At 40.5% G+C, this 19503-nt stretch overlaps 4 protein-coding genes across 5 annotated transcripts; all 4 read left to right on the top strand.

The window, feature by feature from the left end:
• The first annotated feature begins 1942 nt into the window (after positions 1–1942).
• LOC121616250 (gamma-crystallin M2-like) lies at positions 1943–9939 on the top strand. Its single transcript, XM_041950959.1, has 4 exons — positions 1943–1973; positions 6057–6058; positions 8831–9073; positions 9664–9939. Exons 1-4 carry the CDS (start codon positions 1943–1945, stop codon positions 9937–9939), a joined length of 552 nt encoding a protein of 183 aa, XP_041806893.1.
• A 628-nt stretch (positions 9940–10567) lies between these two features.
• LOC121616264 (gamma-crystallin 2-like) lies at positions 10568–12704 on the top strand. The gene is made up of 3 exons (XM_041950974.1): positions 10568–10583; positions 11109–11395; positions 12432–12704. The coding sequence occupies exons 1-3, from the start codon at positions 10568–10570 to the stop codon at positions 12702–12704; spliced, it is 576 nt and encodes a 191-aa protein (XP_041806908.1).
• A 1444-nt stretch (positions 12705–14148) lies between these two features.
• On the top strand, positions 14149–15955 carry LOC121616259 (gamma-crystallin M2-like). Of its 2 annotated transcripts, none has more exons than XM_041950970.1 (3): positions 14149–14157; positions 14418–14660; positions 15686–15955. In XM_041950970.1, the coding sequence occupies exons 1-3, from the start codon at positions 14149–14151 to the stop codon at positions 15953–15955; spliced, it is 522 nt and encodes a 173-aa protein (XP_041806904.1). The 2 variants fall into 2 exon arrangements, with proteins under 2 accessions (XP_041806904.1, XP_041806903.1); XM_041950969.1 differs by having other exon boundaries at positions 15683–15955.
• A 774-nt stretch (positions 15956–16729) lies between these two features.
• LOC121615705 (gamma-crystallin M2-like) lies at positions 16730–17645 on the top strand. Its single transcript, XM_041950065.1, has 3 exons — positions 16730–16741; positions 16910–17152; positions 17370–17645. The coding sequence occupies exons 1-3, from the start codon at positions 16733–16735 to the stop codon at positions 17643–17645; spliced, it is 528 nt and encodes a 175-aa protein (XP_041805999.1). The 5' UTR covers positions 16730–16732.
• The last annotated feature ends 1858 nt before the right edge of the window (positions 17646–19503 follow it).

Raw genomic sequence — 19503 nt, 5'->3', positions numbered from 1 at the left:
TTGAAGAAAGGACAATTTTTTTTGGTTTAGGCAGTTGTGAATGACATCTGCTACTTCTTTTTCTCTGTCTTGCTTTTTCCATACCCCCTCCCTAACTCCCACTATTAGTCTTACAGATCAGTTACCTTCTCAGCCAGAAATTTCAGGGACTTTGTTGTGTCACCTCCAAAAAGGAACAGCAGCCTTGCCTAGAAAAAACCCCTGTGCAGATATCTTCAATATCCAGAACCGACCCAAAAACTCCACTCATACCTGCAGTGGTAAGGAGCTCTAGAATTTTTCGTGTTAATCATCATCAGTTGCTGTTAACTTCCCTGAGATACTGATGTGGAGTTCCCTGGAAATAGTAATTTGTTTATTCACAACTTCTATTTAACAGATAACAACCCAGATGTCAAGGAAAGGCATTCAAGCCAGTGCTTCCAATCTCCACAGACAGGAACATCCCGTCCGTCCAGCAGCCTAAGGAATGAAGTAGAGAGGCTCTCAATGATGTTTTCTCAGTCTGGGTTTGATATGAAGGCAGTCCTCAGTCATCAGAACAGTCAAGCCCCCTCAGTTGTGAGCACATGTGAAAATCCCCAGTCATCTCTTTGTGATGATGCTGATCCATCATGTAGCTTAGTTATGGGAACTCAACCAGAACATGGTAACAAACAAGAGAAGACTGTGCTTCTGGATACAACAATGGAGATGACTCTAAGTCATGCTACTGAAATAGTCACTGTGAAAACCAAAGGCAAAAAACCAGTCAGCTCTGGCAAGCTGAAAAGCAAGAAGAAGAAGGAACACACCTTTGGGGCGCCAAGTGAGGCTGAAAATCCACAAGTGAAGAACTCTGCAGACTGTAGGTTGAGTGAGGCTCAGAACTCTCCCACTGTCTCTTTGTTACAGACAGATGAACACACATCAGAGGATATTGGAGACCCAAAGATTTTTGAGCTTCCTTCGCACAAAATGCACTGTTCGACTGTCATTCCCTCTCGCATTCCCAAATTGAACAAGTGTGAAGCTGGCAACCATCAGAAAAGGACTAAGGATGAGTTAAAATCCCATGACCAAACCAAGTTAAAAACTGCGTGCTGTGATACCGTCTCACCTGATCTGGAGGATTTTCTTGTGGATCCTGGAATCAAGTTCTCAAAAAACAGTGAAAGTGCAAAATTACTACCAGAGAAAGATACTGCAGAAGATGCTAGGTCCAGAATCACCTGCAGGAGGTCCAGGACTAAAGGAAGGAGGGTGTCCTCAGTTACCAGGAAAACTTTTGTCACTTTGTCTTCACCATTGCATGAAAGTGAGAGCAGTCCATCCAAATTGGAACAGCTCTGCAGTGAAGTAGAAAATGTGGGCAGCAAACCACAGCGCAAAATGAAGTCTGTGAAAAATTCTGAGGTCAGTCACAAATCAAGATGCAGAGAGACATTTGTTATCTCAGTGGACAGCGATAGCACTGTGGATGCTGCAGAGCAGGACTTAATGCCTTCTGCAGCGTCCTCTAACTGTGAAGCAGCACGTGTTCTGCAGCATTCAGAATCAGATCCACACAGGCACAGTAATGGACCCTTTGTGGAGGAAACGCAGAGCTCTGGTAAGCGTTCTTGGCTGGCCACTCAGGATTCAGGAAGCCCTCAAGATGATTTGAGTAGTGGAGTACTGGACCAAGACCTAGACCAAGGCTGCACTTCTGGAACAGAGTTTCAGAAACCTAAAAAAGCCAGAAGAGGGACAATGAGTCGATCCAGTAAGAAGAAAGCAATACAGAGGGAGGATCATTTAAATGCCTTTGAAAAGCAGGAAAAGAGTAGCTGTAGAAACAAAGGATTTATATCTGAGAATGAAGCATGTTATCTTGGGGACCGCATTGATCGTCCTGAAAGAAATAAAGAACAATCAGATGATTTACAAGTGGCTGACTCACATTCTGTCATCAGTGAAAAGGATGACATCTTCAAACATTCATATGATTCAAAGTCCAACAAATCAAAGTGCAGGATGGAGTTGAATCCAGAGCAGTGCAGGAAGACGTCCAAGCTGCACACACCCCGAGAGACCACAAATCCAAGGGAGACATTTGTTGTCTATAAGCGCAAAACTCAAGACAATGTTTCATTAAACAACACGTGGATATCTGATGTGTCACATTCCTACAGTCACATGATGGACACTAGTGAAGAGACGGTTCACCAGAATCTGGGAGACCTGCTGACAGATGAGATGCCACCATGGCTGGCCACAGACATCAGCACTGCTGACACTGATGTGGGCTCATTACTCGCTACCCCCAAGAGGGAGACATCACACAGGCCGGCAGTGATCGGGGAGTCTCCTGCTGTCACAACCAAAGCCTCTCCAGGTGTGGTGTCCGTTATAGTATTTTTTAAAATGATGTGTCTACCTTGATCTACATTTTTCTCTCCAGTGCTGTTGGTCTGCAGTGGCAGTGTCTAACTGTGCAGGTGAAGTTCGATGGCTTTGCCGTTGTCAGTCAAACAGCTGCAGCCTCTTTAAGGTTTCACATTTTCTTAGTAGCAGAGTTCAGAGAATATTGCTGTATTTTAAGTGTTTCACCACACTCCATTCATGGATATAAAGACATGGTCAGTGCAGAGATTTAAATGGTTGGTTCAAGTTTTTTTTTTCTTTTTGAATGCAAGGGTGACATTTTGGGTATTGTACCCGAGTTTTGGTACCAAAATGTACCGTTGTTGATGTCTTATTTTCTTCATCTAACAAACACTGCCAAAACTTCAATGTCGTGGAAAGACAAGCAACCAAGGAGGCAGCTTTGTCAAAAATAGAATTGTCTTAATTTTGATTTGAATCAGGAAATATCTGACCGGTTTTTCTGGTTGCATTTACTTAGTTTTTTGTTAGTTAATTCTTTTAGTTAATAAAGGGTTCTGGAAAGAGATGTGGCAAATGATTGTAGTCAATACAATTTTTCATTGCTGTGAGAAATTAAACGACATTTACCCCCACTGCAATCTGAGAGATATGTATATATCAGTATTCCAAATGTAAGCACGACTGTCTGCATGGCTGAAAACCCATAAGTGACAAAATATGTTATTTTTTATGATGAGCGAACTGAGGACCCGGACCAAATCTGATAAAGAGATGTTAAAAAAATATGTTTTAAATGTTTAAAAGGCAACCTGATTTATTGTGTGTTGCAGCAGGAAGAGTCTTAACATTACTGACCAACACCATTGCAACCCCAGACAGAGAAAACGGAGGAAGAACCAGGAGAAGAAATGGCGTGGTCAGCTATAAGGAGCCGACCCTCAACAGGTGAGGACATTGTGTCTATGAACCCTATTTCACAACTGATTATAACAGAAAACAACACTGAGTACTTAATTGCATTTTTGCATTCTTTGTAACAGCAAAATGAGGCGTGGAGACAAATTCACCGACAGCACATTTCTGAGCTCTCCATTGTTTAAGGATGGCAAGAAGAAGAGGCAGAAGAAGACTGTCACCAACCCACAGTTGGAAAGATCCATTTTAGTGGACTGATGATTATTTTCTCTTTATTTCTTTACCTGGTTCATTTTAAGTTGCTGGTTTTCATTAGAGACATTTTTGTTCAGTCTTTTTAGTCAAACTTCAAACATGTTTGTGGACATCCACATTTTTAGATGGAACAAACATGTATGTGTGTGTGTGTGTGCATGTGTGCAGCTCAATTTGCATGGGGCTAGTATTACCTGGAGACCTCTACTGATTTGTAATAATTGTGGAGATCTTCTGTGATCTTAATCCTGTCTAAATGTGCCATGTGTATTAGTAAAAATTCCACCTCAAATGACCTGCCATATTTCACCAAGCAGTGAGGTGACAACGATAGTCTCACGCTGCATCTCTGTGGTTTGTGGTTGCATTTTTTTTTAAACATGATGTCTATATGACATTTGACCAGGGCTCATATTATACAGTACATTGAACTGTTGAACAGCTGTGCTGAGAGGCCAGCGAGACTGATGTTTAAAAGGAGTGATGACAAGCAAAAGTTTGTCATATTCAAGCACAGCCACAAAGCGTCTGTCACTTGGTCTAAATGAGCTGTAAACGTGTATTTGTTCTTGTATCAGATACAGAAATTGAGCAAAAACAACTAACCTAACAGATGTGGGGAGAGCTGCTAATATCCTGCAAATGGGGCAATTGAAACCAATCTGTATGTTCTGATAATTGATCCGCTTCCTTTCCAGTGGTGTGTGGTTGGTAATGGTTTCAAAGATTGACAGGAGGTCTGTCATAAATTATTCAATCCAGGCCGATCACCTGAGAAGCCTGTCCCACATCGCTGTGAAAGGCTTGTGCTCTCCAGAGAGCTGTTGGCAGATTCAGTGTATTCTGACTGCAGCCAGCCAGGTTTTTCCATCATCACATAAACTGAACTTCTGTTAGCTGTTTTTGCTCTTCAACACTTAACAGTCATACTGAATTGTGTGGTGAGTACAGATGTTTGCATGTGGAGTTTGTTTTTCATCTGCCCATTAAAATGTTATTTGCACAGGAGAGCTGGATTCAGTTTTGGATTTGTTGCACTCAGTTGTTTTACCATTAATGACAGAGAAGGTACTTTTAAGGTGGACTGGAATGACTGGATAGCTGTCTCATTGCATTTGTTGGTAGCTCCCCATGTGGGCCTAACAAGGTGTCAGGTTCAAGTCCTAACTTGGCTGCATTGCATCCTCAGCAGTGCATCAATCCCTTATTATAGCCCCCCCTTGTCATACTGTACTTACAATGTAAGAAAATATTTTTAAAGTCTTACTGTCTTTGCAGGAATCCTTCATGAAAGGACTTCATTCAGAAAATGGAGGCAAGGCAGCTGAAAAGAGATGTTGAGGCCCTCATGTGAGTGGATGTTCAAAGACCAGAGAGTGTTGAGAAGCACAATATGAAGCAGATTTTAATATGGGAACTGATTCATTTTTCTAATCTGAGCAGTGGTGATTACATTGGGCAGAAACTCAGAGAAAAGTCTTTTGATCCAAAGGGGAACAGGACCTCCACCGTGCTGGACGACCTGGTAAAAATCACTGAGGGTTTTTCCTTGCTATCAGTTGATAGAAGGCACAAAATTAAGGCACAGTGGTTAAAAAGAAAAAAATAAATAATGAATCAGCTAATAGTTTCAATGAGTACTCCAGTGTGCTATTGCTGTGTGCAGTATTTTATTTGTGTGCATGTTACAGGCTCACTATGACCTTGCCATTAGTGTTGCCCTTTGGTGGTTGGACAAAGGAGAGGGACGGGATGTGCTTAACAGAGACATCATGTAAGATCCTTTACACTGAAATTAGACTAGAGATGGAAGGTACTGCTAAACTCACTATTATTTTGGAACTTTTGGACTTTTTCCCAAAAAGCAACTATATATTGTTTTAAATGAAACTTGTGTCCACTTTCCTCTCTACCACAGTCGAGCAACAAGCAGCTCACGAAGTGCCCAGTACCCGAATCGCTTAGAACGGGAGGCCATGATCCTGTCGTCCTTCGCAGGGATAATAATGGTGAGTGTCATTTATACATGAATGCAGCTTTTATACAATCTTGACATTCCAGTAAGGTTAAACATGGGTATCAGCTTAGCTGGGGTACCCATTGTGCTCCTCAATATGTTTTGTTTCCTATTCTTTTTTAATTAAAGCTGCATTTTAGGATGTTAAAACTGGTTAACCAGTATCATGACCAGGCCCAAGTGGCCACCAGACAAGGGAGACACACTATGTGTAACAGTTCATCAAGTATATTCTTATTAAATCAACCGAAATCACATTGAACCAAATTAAAAGAACAAATTAAACAACAGAACATGTTTTTTTTTTTTTTGTGTGTGTTTTCATTTACTAGCTGCTAACCTTTGCACAATTGTCCTGCCTCAGAACAGCCTCCCGGTGGAGGAAATCTTGGCTCTGTACAGGTGTAAACCAGCTGCCTCGTACCCCAACCAGCAATCCAAGGTACAAGCGTCCCGGCTAATGCTTCACACTCCTGTTTAGAAGAAACAGACACAGTGCAATTATATTGCACATTTGTAGAGGTTGCTGCCACTGTTTTTTTTTACACCTTTTCTTGCTGGGTACTTAATAACTGTAATATAATATAGAAAAGTTAAATCTACTTTTTTTCACCCCTAGGGCACAATCGTCTATCCCTTCACTCTGTCCTACCATCCGTTCGCCATGCTCGGCTCTTACAAGGCTGTGCACCACTCCAAGAAGCACAGTAAGTGTGTATGAATATTAAACACAATTATCTGGTGTTATCTAACACAGTGATTCCCAAACTTTTTTGGCTTGTGGCCCTTAATAGCCAAAGAATGCCGACTCATGATCACAGGGTGCATGCATCTACGCCTGACACAGATTTGAGGAAAGAAGGAAAGGCCAGACATTTTCCACACCAGCACTGGGCCTTTTTTAGCTCAACGTATATTTTTGACCTCGTAAACAGCAGTTTACAGTTTACAACAAAAAAGTTCTTGTAGAGATCACCATGACAACTGAGTAACTCCATCCACTGAGGAGGCCCACACAATGTGGTTGAAAGCTTTGGAAACAACAAATTAGTTGGACCGTGTGCTAACTTTTAGCCAAGCTGCTTCCACTTCTTAGTGAATAGAGTCAATTACTCTAAAGTCGTTAAAAATCTCTCATAGGTCTAAAGTTGAAAAGATGGTTGTCTGAGAGGGTGAAGGCTAGTGCCCCACCTGGACGAGTGTCAGCGCAATCTTCATCATCGTCCTCCTCGTCTCACTCCTTCCTGAGTGTGAGTATCCATAGCACCCTAATTTCTGCAATATTTGTCTATCACTGTTTTAATCCAGAATATTTCAGAGGAAAAGGAATTCTGAACAGAACTAGATAAAAAAGACTTCTTTACTTCTTTTTATTTTTTCAGGCCAAAGGTTTAAAAATAAGAGGAAGTGTCAGAACGAGTTCTTTATAAATGCATGGAAGGCCTCTACTGCCACCCTGTGGATGTAAGCAGACATCACGTCTGTCTAATGCCTCCTCTCTGTCACTCTCAGGACAGCAGTGATGGCCATGAGAAAAGCACTGAGCACTATGCGGGTTCACAGGAGTCTCTGCAGGACTGAAGTCACCCTCCAGCACCCCCTCCAGACGAAGCTTGATCACCAAGCGTGATACTGACATGACAGAGGCTGATGAGCTGTGGTGCAGTGTGACTGACAGTGAAGAGACAGAACTAACGTTAGCTTGCTAATATATCTGCCCTGTTTACAGTGAACAGTAATAGTTTGATATTTCTAACCTGAAACTTGATAAATGCTTTTTTTAAATAATAATGTAAATCTTGAAATCACATTGCAAAAACATAATGCACCATACCTCGCATTGTGAAATGTCTTTCCAGTCAGATTTGAATAAATTGGTAAATAATGTCAAATTAGCATGACAAGTTATGTCCCACTCATTTGAATCTATATTAATAGCCTCACTACTACTAACTGAAGCGTATTTCTCCATGTATGCAGACGTAAATAAAATAAATACCCAATAATATATGAGGCTACAAAAGATATATCTTTTATACCTCTAAAACTAGCTTGTGATGCAGTGACTTACTGTTTACATAATTGATTGCTCCTCACTGGACAGCAGTTTTCTATGGTTTACACATTACTGAAGTCTTTAGTCAGGAAAGACTCTATGTTCAAGCTTTGTAATGGATTAATGAAGAGCTGGTGCAGCCCAATCAAGATGATCAGTGACAATGATGCATTTAATGCTATCATCAGTAACACAGCAGAGCTCTTTCCCTGTTATTAATATACAAATATTCACATTTTCTGTTTTGGGCTTGCCAATTACCACCGTTTCAAATTCAACAGATAGTTAAAGGCCACGTTGTTTTGTGATGACCTCTGACATTCTGCGTGGAAAGAAGCATCCACTTGATGATGGATTAGTGGATAAAATGTCTCTCTGATGTCCATATCAATAAAGAGGGCACAGTGGGTCAGTATTTTGCCTGCTAGGACTTTTGCGTTGATGATTCAGGGATTTTTGCTCTATGCCTAGGATCAAGACTTTTGGCAGTGATGCCAGCACAATAAATCCCTGCTCATTGAAAAAACAGCTAAAGTGGGATCTGCTAACCCTTTGATTGAGGTTTATATAGCGGGCCTCTGGTCCTGCTTTGTGAGACCACCATTTTCCATAGGTGACTGGCTCCAGCACTCTTTGCAGGATGAGTAGTAAGGTAAGAGAGTGTTACTGTGAGTAAAGCCTATTATTCTAACCAGTGCATTGCAGGATATATTCGAGATTAATGCAACCTAAAAACACATCAGATCTCTGTGGGAAAGGCAGCAGTGTTATTCAGTGTTTCAAGTTACTCAAACTGTTTTGTAGTTGTTTACATCATGATTACAAGATTAGAGAAACCAACTGTGCCATAAACTGGTTGAAATGTGAGGGGATGGCTGCCAAGACATAACTCGTAGTAAGTCACGCAGCGTCTGTCAACTGTCAGACTTCTTACTACTTACTACTTCAACTTATGTTAAAGAAAATCAGGACACAGGACAAAAAACAGAGCAAACAGAAATGTCTGGTTCACACAGCAGGGACAAGAATAATACTGCAACAACTATACTGTATATTTAGAATAAGGTTTTTTTTTTATTGGCATGACCGTAATTAAGCACAACATTGCCAAAACAGCTTGTGCACGGTTTATACGACCAACATAAGATATCATGTATTTGTGCTGAACTTGCTGCTGTCCACTGTGACAAACGTAGATCTGACTCTTCCTCCGCTTCTGCTTTCTCTCCTGGACTCAGATCATATTTTACGAGGACAGAAACTTCCAGGGCCGCTCCTATGAGTGTGACACCGACTGCCCTGATATGCACCCCCACTTCAGCCGCTGCAACTCTATTAAGGTGGAGAGCGGATGCTGGGTGCTGTACGAGAAGCCCAACTACACCGGCTACCAGTACGTTCTGACCAGAGGAGAGTACCCAGACTACCAGCGCTGGATGGGCTACAACGACACCATCCGCTCCTGCCGTACTTTCTCTTATGTGGGTAAACATTTCACTATATTTATATGTTTAGTTTATAACATAACATTTTATATATTGTTAAGTGTGTGAGGTCTTAACAATAATGTAGAGGTGGAGTGAATGTTCCTTGGTGCAAACGTTGCTTTGTGTGAGCATTAATTTGATGAATTGTTCTGTCAGGCGTTGTTAATGCATGAAAACAAAGGTTTGTCTCTCAGAAGTTTGTTTTTGGTTTTGGATGGAGTTTTTGGTGTGTGCATCAGGAAAAGAAATACTAAATACGTTTAATTAAAAATTGCACTTTTTTGATACAAACACAAGCTTCTAAAGATACCACACTGGTGAGTTCTTTTTCATTTGCTGAAGATAAAGAAATAGAATAAAAATGTGATTTATGGTGAAGTGCTGATGAAGCCTGGAAATCCAAATTTAAATATTAAACTTGGGTAAAAGAATAGGGGATAATCATTTGGAGATTTTGGGCAAAATATAGGCATTCTGGTTGAAGAAGCACCACAGACGCACATGGAGAGCTGCAGTGGAGGAGCTCCTTGCACTGATGCAGCCCCTGTTCTAATTTTGTATTTTACTTCACTGTACGTCTCCAGACCAGCGAGGGCCCCTACCGCATACGCATCTACGAGCGTCCCAACTTCCAGGGCCAGATGATGGAGTTCAGTGACGACTGTGAGTCGGTGCAGGATCATTTCCGCAGCCGTGACATCTACTCCTGCAACGTCATGGAGGGCTACTGGACCCTCTACGAGCACTCCAACTACCGCGGCCGGCAGTACTTCATGAGGCCCGGAGAGTACCGCAAGTTCAGTGACTGGGGGGCCACCTGCGCCACCACCGGGTCCTTCCGCAGAATCACAGATTTTTAAACAGGAATCTCACTTGGTTTTATCGATTTTATTACCATTTCAGTTTCATCAGAAATGCACTTCTTTCCATATACTTCCTCCTTTAAAAGACGTGTATTTGTGGAAACAGGTAACGTTAATAAATAATGTGTCTTATGGTACAATAAGGAGTGGGATGTTTCATTCGGCTATGATAAAATGATTGACCTGGCATATCAATATGATATTGTTTTAAAAAAATAAATAAATGAATCTATTCTAAACTATTTTCCCTGTGCTCGTGAATTTGGTATTGACTGATTTAAGTAATTGGCTCATAAAGATGTTGGCTACTTTGGGCCACAAAAGAAAAAGTAAATCATTGTTGGCCGTGGCAGTATTAATATTATTAAGATAGCATTATATAATAGTAGTATTAATAGAACTGTTGTTATTTTGTTTTGTTTTTTCTCAAGCCACTGTTTCCCACACTTTATAATCCTTCCACTGTTTAAATCCCCACACTACCACACATACTTCTAATATTTAAAAATTTATTTATTTATTTTTTTTAAAGAAGCATTTCTTGTTAATGAGATTCACATTCTGGGACATTCAACTGAGTTATATCTCTTCCTGTATTTAGCTCTGTCAGTTGCTTTCCTACAGAATGACTGCCAGAAAACGTCAGTAATGATAATGAGTTATTATGCACACCATTCATCTGTTGTTAGTTATGTAGAACATATTTAGAAACCACTGTTCATGGTTATTTATTCATGTACCTATCTGCCCATGTTTACGGCGTCTTTTATAGTGTATGTACACACTGAATCCATCCCATTTGAAACAAACAAGATATGTCAAAGAGCTCAGCATTGACTGTTCCAGCGCCTGTCCATTCTGTGGCTCTTGCTAGAAGCCGTACAGTGGCAGTAAACTCTTAACAGAGGACATGACAAACAGAAGTGGGAAGACTCCTGTAGAGTTTCTGCTGACACCAGACCTCATTTGAATAACAACACCCATGGCTGCACCTATACTCCCACAGTAATGTATATAAAGATGGGCTTTACCTTTGGTGGTTAAAAACAGGAAGTGGTTTGATCGACAGCAGCAGCCATTATGGGAAAGGTTTGTGTCCAGTTTTACAAAACAGACGGCCAACAAGTGCATCGCAGGCTCTCTGTGAGTCACTGTGATTAAACTAGTGTCAGTGCTGAATGTGACACACTCATCTATTCTGCTCCATCAGATTATCTTCTATGAGGACAGGAACTTTGGAGGCCGTCACTATGAGTGCATGGGTGACTGCGCTGACCTGCACTCCATGTTTGATCGCTGCCGCTCCATCCGGGTGGAGAGTGGCATGTTCATGATCTACGACCGTCCCGGCTTCATGGGAAACCAGTATTTCATGAGGAGGGGAGAGTACGCTGACTACATGGGCATGACTGGGCTGAATGACTGTGTCAGGTCCTGCCGCATGATCCCCATGGTAAGACCTTCTGTCTTATAATAATATGCTTATTTTTTTTTTTTTTTATTTTTGTCAGCATGATCCAAATTATATTTGACAAAAATTGTAAAATTATTGAACCCCTTAACTATATACCTTAAAGAGCTTCTAAAGCTTTATATTTGGAAAATATAAAAAGTTCAAATGTGCACAGAATAAATTACTTTAAGTGAAAAAACAACAGAATTTGACCAGAAAAAGTCCACAATTTCTACAATTCACAGATCCATAAAAAATCAGAAAAGGTGAAGATTTCTTTAACTTTCAGATTTGTGTAACTTTTGTAAGAAAACCTAAAGCCACTAATGACTTCAGTATTTTTCTTTACCAAAACACTAGTTTTAGTTATATCCCAGCTATCGAGTTCAATTTGTATTCTCAAATTAGATGATATTACTTACAATGAAAAGACTGATATTTTAGAAAACGAATTTATTCACTCTAGTCAAGAGATAGATGAGAATATTCTCTTCCCTCTCAGATTTTTACATTCACTAAGATATTTCTTATTTCCTTTTTCTGCAACTGCAACTGACCCAATGTCCTCTCAGGGATAAATCAGGCATTCTGACTCTGATATCTGAAGCTACTGAGCTTAGCTTAGCATCTATCAATAGTCTGTAGTTAGCATGTTATAGCTTGTTAATTTATGATATTCAAACACAGAGGTGTTAAGAGGGGATACAGGCCAGACTTGTTCATGGCTGGGAGCAGTCATCAGGCAACCAGTGAAGACTGGTTACACATGCCTGCAGACGGATCTGTTGCCTTTAGATGGATCTAGGCTAGCTAAGCTAATTCACTGCTCATGTCAGCTTAATTTTCACTGTGCAGACATGTCTGATATCAGCACATGACAAAGTAAATAGGCGTATTTCCCAAAATGTCGAACTATTCTTTTAACAGATCTCAATCAGTATTAATTGGTTGCACGTATGAAGAGTAGAACGCTTTCCTCCTCTAAGAACATTTGACTTTTGTTGACGTGACTCTTTGGCCGTCCTGCCCTCTGTAGCACACCGGCAGCTTCAGGATGAGGCTGTACGAGCATTTCGACATGGGAGGCGAAATGATAGAGCTGATGGACGACTGCCCCAACCTCATGGACCGTTTCCACAGCTCCAACTTCAACTCCTGCAAAGTGATGGACGGCCACTGGCTGATGTACGAGCAGCCGAACTACAGAGGACGTCACTACTACCTGAAGCCCGGCCAGTACAAGAGCTTCAGTGACTGGAGGGGCAACAACTCCAGGGTCGGCTCTGTCAGGCGACTCACGGATCTCTAAAGACAGTAGAAGGGTTCTTGTGAAATGTCTGCTCTATGCCTTGTTTCACACGCTGAATAAAGTGGCGTCAGTGCTCAAGTGTATTCAGTTTTGTTCTTGCTCTCTGCATCTGGAGGGCAGGTTTTCACTTGAGGATGTGATGGGGTCATGGCCTGACGTCCTGACTTTAACCAGAGGCTTGAATAAAATACTGCAAGCACTGATACTCACCACACGGAGACTCAAGTGTTATCTATTGTAGAGCTGAAGGAAAGTCTTTCTGCCTGTGCCTCTCACTCTGTGTACTTTGCATTGATACATATACTTTATATCTGCAGACTTTATTCACTGTAGTAGCTGTTGCGGAGCTTTCGATTATATCACATGATCTTCATCAGCAGATAGAGTTAGCAGGGTTTTCATGGAATTGTGTTTCTAAGGTCAAGAGGACCAGAAATCTTGCGACTGCTCAGGAAAAAAAATTAAATTTAACACCACCTGCTGATGAGACAAAATACTATCGAAAACTTCAGAATAGCTACTAAATGAAGGACGTTATGAGTCTGTTTTGTCTCCCTTTATATTTGTTTCACATTAGCTAAACAAAGACGAAATACAGAGTATTAACACGAGGATAATTGTTCTTTAAATTAGAGATTTAAACATTTCAAAGCAGTTTTTCACTGTTAAAGCAGAGAGAAGTTACTGTCTGTGTGTCAGTATTTGGACAGAAATGAACCTCTCCACCAGAGGTCAGTGGTAGAGAGTTGAAATAATAGATAACACAGGGTCAAACATGCTGTTCACAAAAAAGAGACACAGATACTCATTTGTACCAAGCTGCACTACGCTGTAAATTAATGGGAGAATTTCAATTTTTTAATATATCTACACAGTGTACATTGGATGTGTTATTGGTGTGGTCACTGTTAGAAATACAGGCGCTGTAGTTCCTCCTTTATAGTTCTTTACTAATAACGCTGTTATCTGAGAATATCTAACTTTACAAAATTGCAAAAAGAAATAATAAAATAAACTAAATAAAAAAATAATCTGGACATAAACTAAATAGGTGAAACATCCATACCTAGAACTCCACTGACACCTGAAATCATCCATGAGCATTTAGAAAAGAACAGAGCATGACCCAGTTTTAGGATTAGTACAAAAAACACCCACCATTCAGTGACGACAAAGAGTTTAGGATGGTTTCATTCAAAAACCTCCTGTCACAACACCAGGGCAACTCCAAACAACCTGCCAGCTCTCACCTTATGAACGTAACTCCTAAACATCTCTTCAGGATAGCACAGAGGCACAAATGCCAAAGATTCCTGGCTATTACAATATGAATGACACATGCAGACTCTGCATTTCACATTCACTATATATGTGACAGGTGGGAGTCTTCAAAGAGCCGAATGGATCACAGAGGGCAAGGCACAGGGCAGGCAAACTGGCCAACATGGGGAAGGTAAACATCGCAGCTCATAGCACACACTCCCAGGAGGGCAGGGGGGGTGAGAGTGTGCTGGTCATGTTGATGGGTGATGGGGAAAATGCTCTTATTGGAAAGTAAACAAATGCAAAAAGGCCCTGAGGTTTTTCTTTTGAATTCTTTATCAGTCATTACTGTTTGTTTTTCGTTATTATTAAAAGAGCAGAAAGTGGACTGACAGTGAATTAAAAACATGAAATGTTTTGAAACAAAACCATCACAATTTCCATGTCTAGATCATCTTCTATGAGGACAAGAACTTCTCTGGGTGCCACTTTGAGAGCTGCAGTGACTGTGCCAACCTGATGTGCCTCCTGAACTACTGCAACTCCATCCGGGTGGAGAGCGGCAGCTTCATGATCTATGAAAAACCCAACTACAGCGGCAACCAGTACTACCTGAGCCCAGGAGACTATCCGGACTTCCATCACTGGAACGGTGTCAACAACTCCGTCAGTTCCTGTCACCTCATTCCCATGGTGAGCTACCGTTTCTAGGCAAAGTCAAGAACTTACACCGACCAGGGTATTACAGACACATAGCAGGATTATAAATTGAGCTATAGCCTGTAATTCTATTAAATATTGGTTGTTGGTATGATCATGTTAGTTGATTTGATGGAGAGTCCCTTCTCTGACCAGAACAATTCATTCTTACAATTCTTAACATTTCAAAACATGTCAGGGTTTCATTAAATTTAATTATTCTAGTTTTCTACTGCTGTCACGCCTTTTTTTTTTTTTTGACGGATGTTAAGAATAAAATTGTCGGGGGAAACACTTAAATGTGTTTTTTTTTGGCAATAAAAATTGAACATCCGAAGACATTATTATGTAGCTATTTACAACTTCAGTCACAGTAACAAAGTCTGCAGCCGTGCTAATGGTTCTCTGAGACTGGAGCCAAAATGAATACATTGTGATTTTGACATGCTGACGGCGCTACATAGAAAGCGATCACCAAGTGATTGCAACAGTGACACAACAGTGTCAAGACACTTCGCTAATACAATGACATGTCACAAAGGTGAACCTCATGGTGTCTGCAGATTCATCCTCTGGGGACTATGACTGCCTGTACAATAATTCCAGCCATCCAATGGTAGTTCAGCTGTTTCAGTTTGGACCAAAGTGGTGGAACAAGCAACTGACATTAGAGGCAGCTTTCAAAAACTCTATTGCTCAAACTTGGGTGCTTATATGTTAAAATGATTCATTTTCTACTGTGTAGTGTTACAGCACATTATAGCATCCATTACAGAATGATTGTGACAGTGTGTATTATAGAGGTCTTCATAGAAATGTAAACTATTAGCATCAATACAACAGCTTTCAATGATGCGTCTTTTAGTGGACAGTGTCTATAAAGTGGCATGTCACCTTTACAGCTACTGTGTAAATAGTACATGGGACAAAATATACTATTGTCAGAAACGTATAACCATGGCTGGATCTGCTTCTGAATGCTTAACTATTGATCCCCCTCTCTCATTGAAATCCAGGAGCCCGGGTTGTTCAGCGTGCGGCTGTACGAGCGGATCGAGTTTGGAGGTCAGGTGATGGACCTGGTGGACGACTGCCCCAGTGTCATGGACCGTTTCCACATAAACGACATCTTCTCCTGCAATGTCACCAAAGGCAACTGGCTCTTCTATGAGCACCCACACTACCGGGGCAGGATGTACCTGATAAGGCCTGGAGAGTACAAGAGGTTCAGTGAGTGGGGAGGCAGGAACGCCAGGGTCGGCTCCATCAGACGCATCATAGACTATTGATCTGTTTCGAGGGATCCCATTAATGTGCGAGTCCCTGATATTATGATGGACTTATCGCAGAGCGCTCACCACATATCAAGAGCACTCACAACAATAACAAAGTGCTCTCGGACCTGTTCTTGATCAAACAGTCACCATCGTAATAAAGCAATTGCAAAATGCAGTCTTCATAGTCCGTTCAGCTCTGAGGAGGACCCCAGACATTTAAAAGCAGCATGAATTGTGGATACTGTAGCCCCTGGAACTTAGCATACAAGTAAGCTATTGTACAACTGTAATGATCTATGATGAGTGAGACATGTATATACTGTAAATGCTTCATATGAAGTAATATTCAATATCTGATTCTACCTCAGAAATTATGTTGGCCTATGTCCGTTCCAGATATATATATAAAAAAATCTCAATATCTCTTTATGTGATAGATTGTACTGATTATCATGTGTCAGCCCTATTAAATATCAATTTAATCTTGCTGATGCCGGGCAGTCTATCAGTCTATTGTGCAGTGGCATTTTCTGGGGGTAAATTGTGATGAACATGGAGGAAAGAACAATAACTCATCACACACCAAGAGTCATCTATACATAAACAGATTTTTCCCACCCACACCCCCCCACCCCTGATCCATCATCACTGTGAGGGATATATTTGAATGACAATACTTTATGCTGTGCAATCACACAGCTGTCCTTTCTTTCTTTTTTTTTTATAAAGCACAGTGGCTTGGCTCAGGGACAGCATTGACCGGTAATACAGTCTAATGCCAACATAACCATGGGAAAGGTAAAGAAAATTAGAACGTTGTGCTTTTGCCCACACTTTCTTCACGCCTGTATTTTACTGACTAATTTGAGAGTTTCTTTTTTATCTGTCTCTGCTCAACTACAAATTCACAGCACTGTGTTTAAAACGGAAACTATCTTTGTGTGTGCACCACGATTGCTTTTGCAGATCATATTTTATGAAGACAGAAACTTCCAAGGGCGCTCCCATGAGTGCAGCAGCGACTGTGCGGACCTTCACTCCTACTTCAACAGGTGTAACTCCATCAGGGTGGAGAGTGGCTGCTTCATGATCTATGAGAGACCCAACTATATGGGAAACCAGTACTATCTGAGGAGAGGAGAGTACGCTGATAACCAGCGTGTGATTGGAATGAACGACTGTGTCAGATCCTGCCGTATGATCCCCCCGGTAGGTCATTAAGACTTTGTTTGAAATTTTGTTTAAAGGCACTGTAAAAATAGCCTGATAGACTAATGCAATACATTTTATGCATTCTGTCTTAAATGCTTAAAAAATCTCAGAAGTCCCTGATGAGACCCCTACAAACACACACAAATATCTCTGGATGTCAGTGAGATGTGTTATTGTACTGGACTCAGTAACAGTGTTTTCCATCCTGTGCCAGCACCGAGGCTCCTACAGGATGAGGCTTTATGAACGCTCCGACATGTCCGGCCAGATGCATGAGCTGGTGGATGACTGTCCAAATGTCCAGGACCGCCTCAGCATGTCCGACTTCAACTCCTGTAATGTGATGGACGGCCACTGGCTGCTGTACGACCAGCCCAACTACAAGGGCAGAGTGTACTACCTGAGGCCTGGGGAGTACAGGAGGTACAGCGACTGGGGAGGCGTCAGCCCAAGAGTCGGTTCCCTCAGAAGAATCACAGACTTCAACTGAAGTCAAGCTTTGCTAAAATGCATCTTTTTCTGAGTTAACTGTCTATTTTCCCAATAAACTTTAACTGCTTAATAAAACTTTACTGTTTTCCTCTATGTATCTTCCAGCTGTGGTGTGTTGCCTCAAAACTGGCACTTAGGCCACTTGAAACAATAATTACTACAAAATGTATTATCATTTTGTAAAATAACCCTTAAATTTATGAGTACAGATTTGTTCTTCCTGTTGATTGTGAAGAAATAAATCCTCTGTCTGGCACCATGGGCTAAACAATATATCTACCATAGCTTCTGGCTTGTGTGTTCACTGTGGTTTAATCTCCTCTATGTTTAGGCATGCCATACCAAACAGAGCCAGAGTTGCTGTTTCCTGCTATGTGGCCCTGATGGGATTAGCTGGTCTCTATACTGGCAGAATTTATCCATACCATTCGTGTTTAACACAAAACACTATATAGAGAGTAGCAGCAGATTGTGTGAGACAGGAAACTAACATGAAAAGGTGACCAGAATGTCACAAATACAATGATTCTGGACAGATCCAACAATAAATTACAGAATATGAGGTAAGTAACAAAAAATCAGGATGGATCTAGTAAAGCAGGACACTGCCTCTCAAAGTAATATATAACAAATAGTATAAGCACATATTTATAAATATAAAAACAAGGTCAATCATACCATATCAAAATAAATGAAATTAAGCTGATGAATGTCATACTGCATTTTTATGACTAACATGTCCTTTTATATATCTTAAAATACGCCTGTAGATTATGAGAATCATACACATTCAGTTCAAGTTTTTCTTAATATTTGGGAAAAAAAATGTATAAAGGTTGAAATACAATACTTTTTTTAAACAAAAATAATGCAAATTAATTTCTGGGAAAAACATTAAATCCCATAAAATGTACTTTCAATAAAGCAGAGATAAAAGTCACACCTGTGTGTTCCTCAGCTCTTTTGTACTTTTTGTGTTTCGAATTTTATACAACTATAAAACCTCATATTAAACTTTTATGTCAAACATCAGAAACAACCTCAAAAACATTCAAACGTATATATAAGTTTACATTTTAAGATATAAGTCATACTACGACACAGGTGTATGTTCATATAAAGGATGAAATAAACAGAGCTAGCTACATATCCTCTGTAGGGCTTGTATTTCTTAATGATATCAAGTTATCACTGGTCATTATCTGTTTGATACGGACAAATCTTGATGATGTGATATGAGAAATTATCTGTAATTAAACAAACAATACACAATGTCATGAATAAATAACACTAGCTATAGCTGGACCAAAAATTGAGACCATATACTCATTTTGCAGTGTAACATTATATGGGAAGTCTTCAAAAAGTCAAACATGGCTGTGATACAATGAGGGAATTGTAGTCCAATAGGTCAAAACAAAGATAGTTGAGCAAAAATGCTGTACCCCACCTGAACCTACGAGTAAATGTGGTGTTAGTAAATGAATGATACAGGCATCCCACACACATACAGATAACTGATAGTATGTTTTAACAATGTACAAAATAAAGTCTTAATGTCCAATGTAGCACATAGAGCGACAGCACAGCATACACTTACTTATTTGCATACAGTGGGGTAGCTCAGGTAGAGCATTAGGGGGAGTGAATGGCTTCCTGCTCTGTTGCGCAACATATTTAATGCGAAAGGGCTGTTCCATATTGTTCTGCAGCCATTGTCCACTGGATGTGTGGATACCATACTAGTCTTTTCCTTTGTCCATGCATGTCAAAACACCAAACTAGTTAATTATTTATCCTTTTTTTCAAATACAAATCCATATTTCTGACCCAATGTTGTGCTCCAACAAAAAGGT

Source organism: Chelmon rostratus, chromosome 13 (assembly GCF_017976325.1).
Source record: "Chelmon rostratus isolate fCheRos1 chromosome 13, fCheRos1.pri, whole genome shotgun sequence".
In the NCBI taxonomy this organism is placed as follows: domain Eukaryota; kingdom Metazoa; phylum Chordata; class Actinopteri; order Chaetodontiformes; family Chaetodontidae; genus Chelmon; species Chelmon rostratus.
Note: the sequence above shows the minus strand (reverse complement) of the source record. Positions and strands in the feature narration are given on the sequence as shown.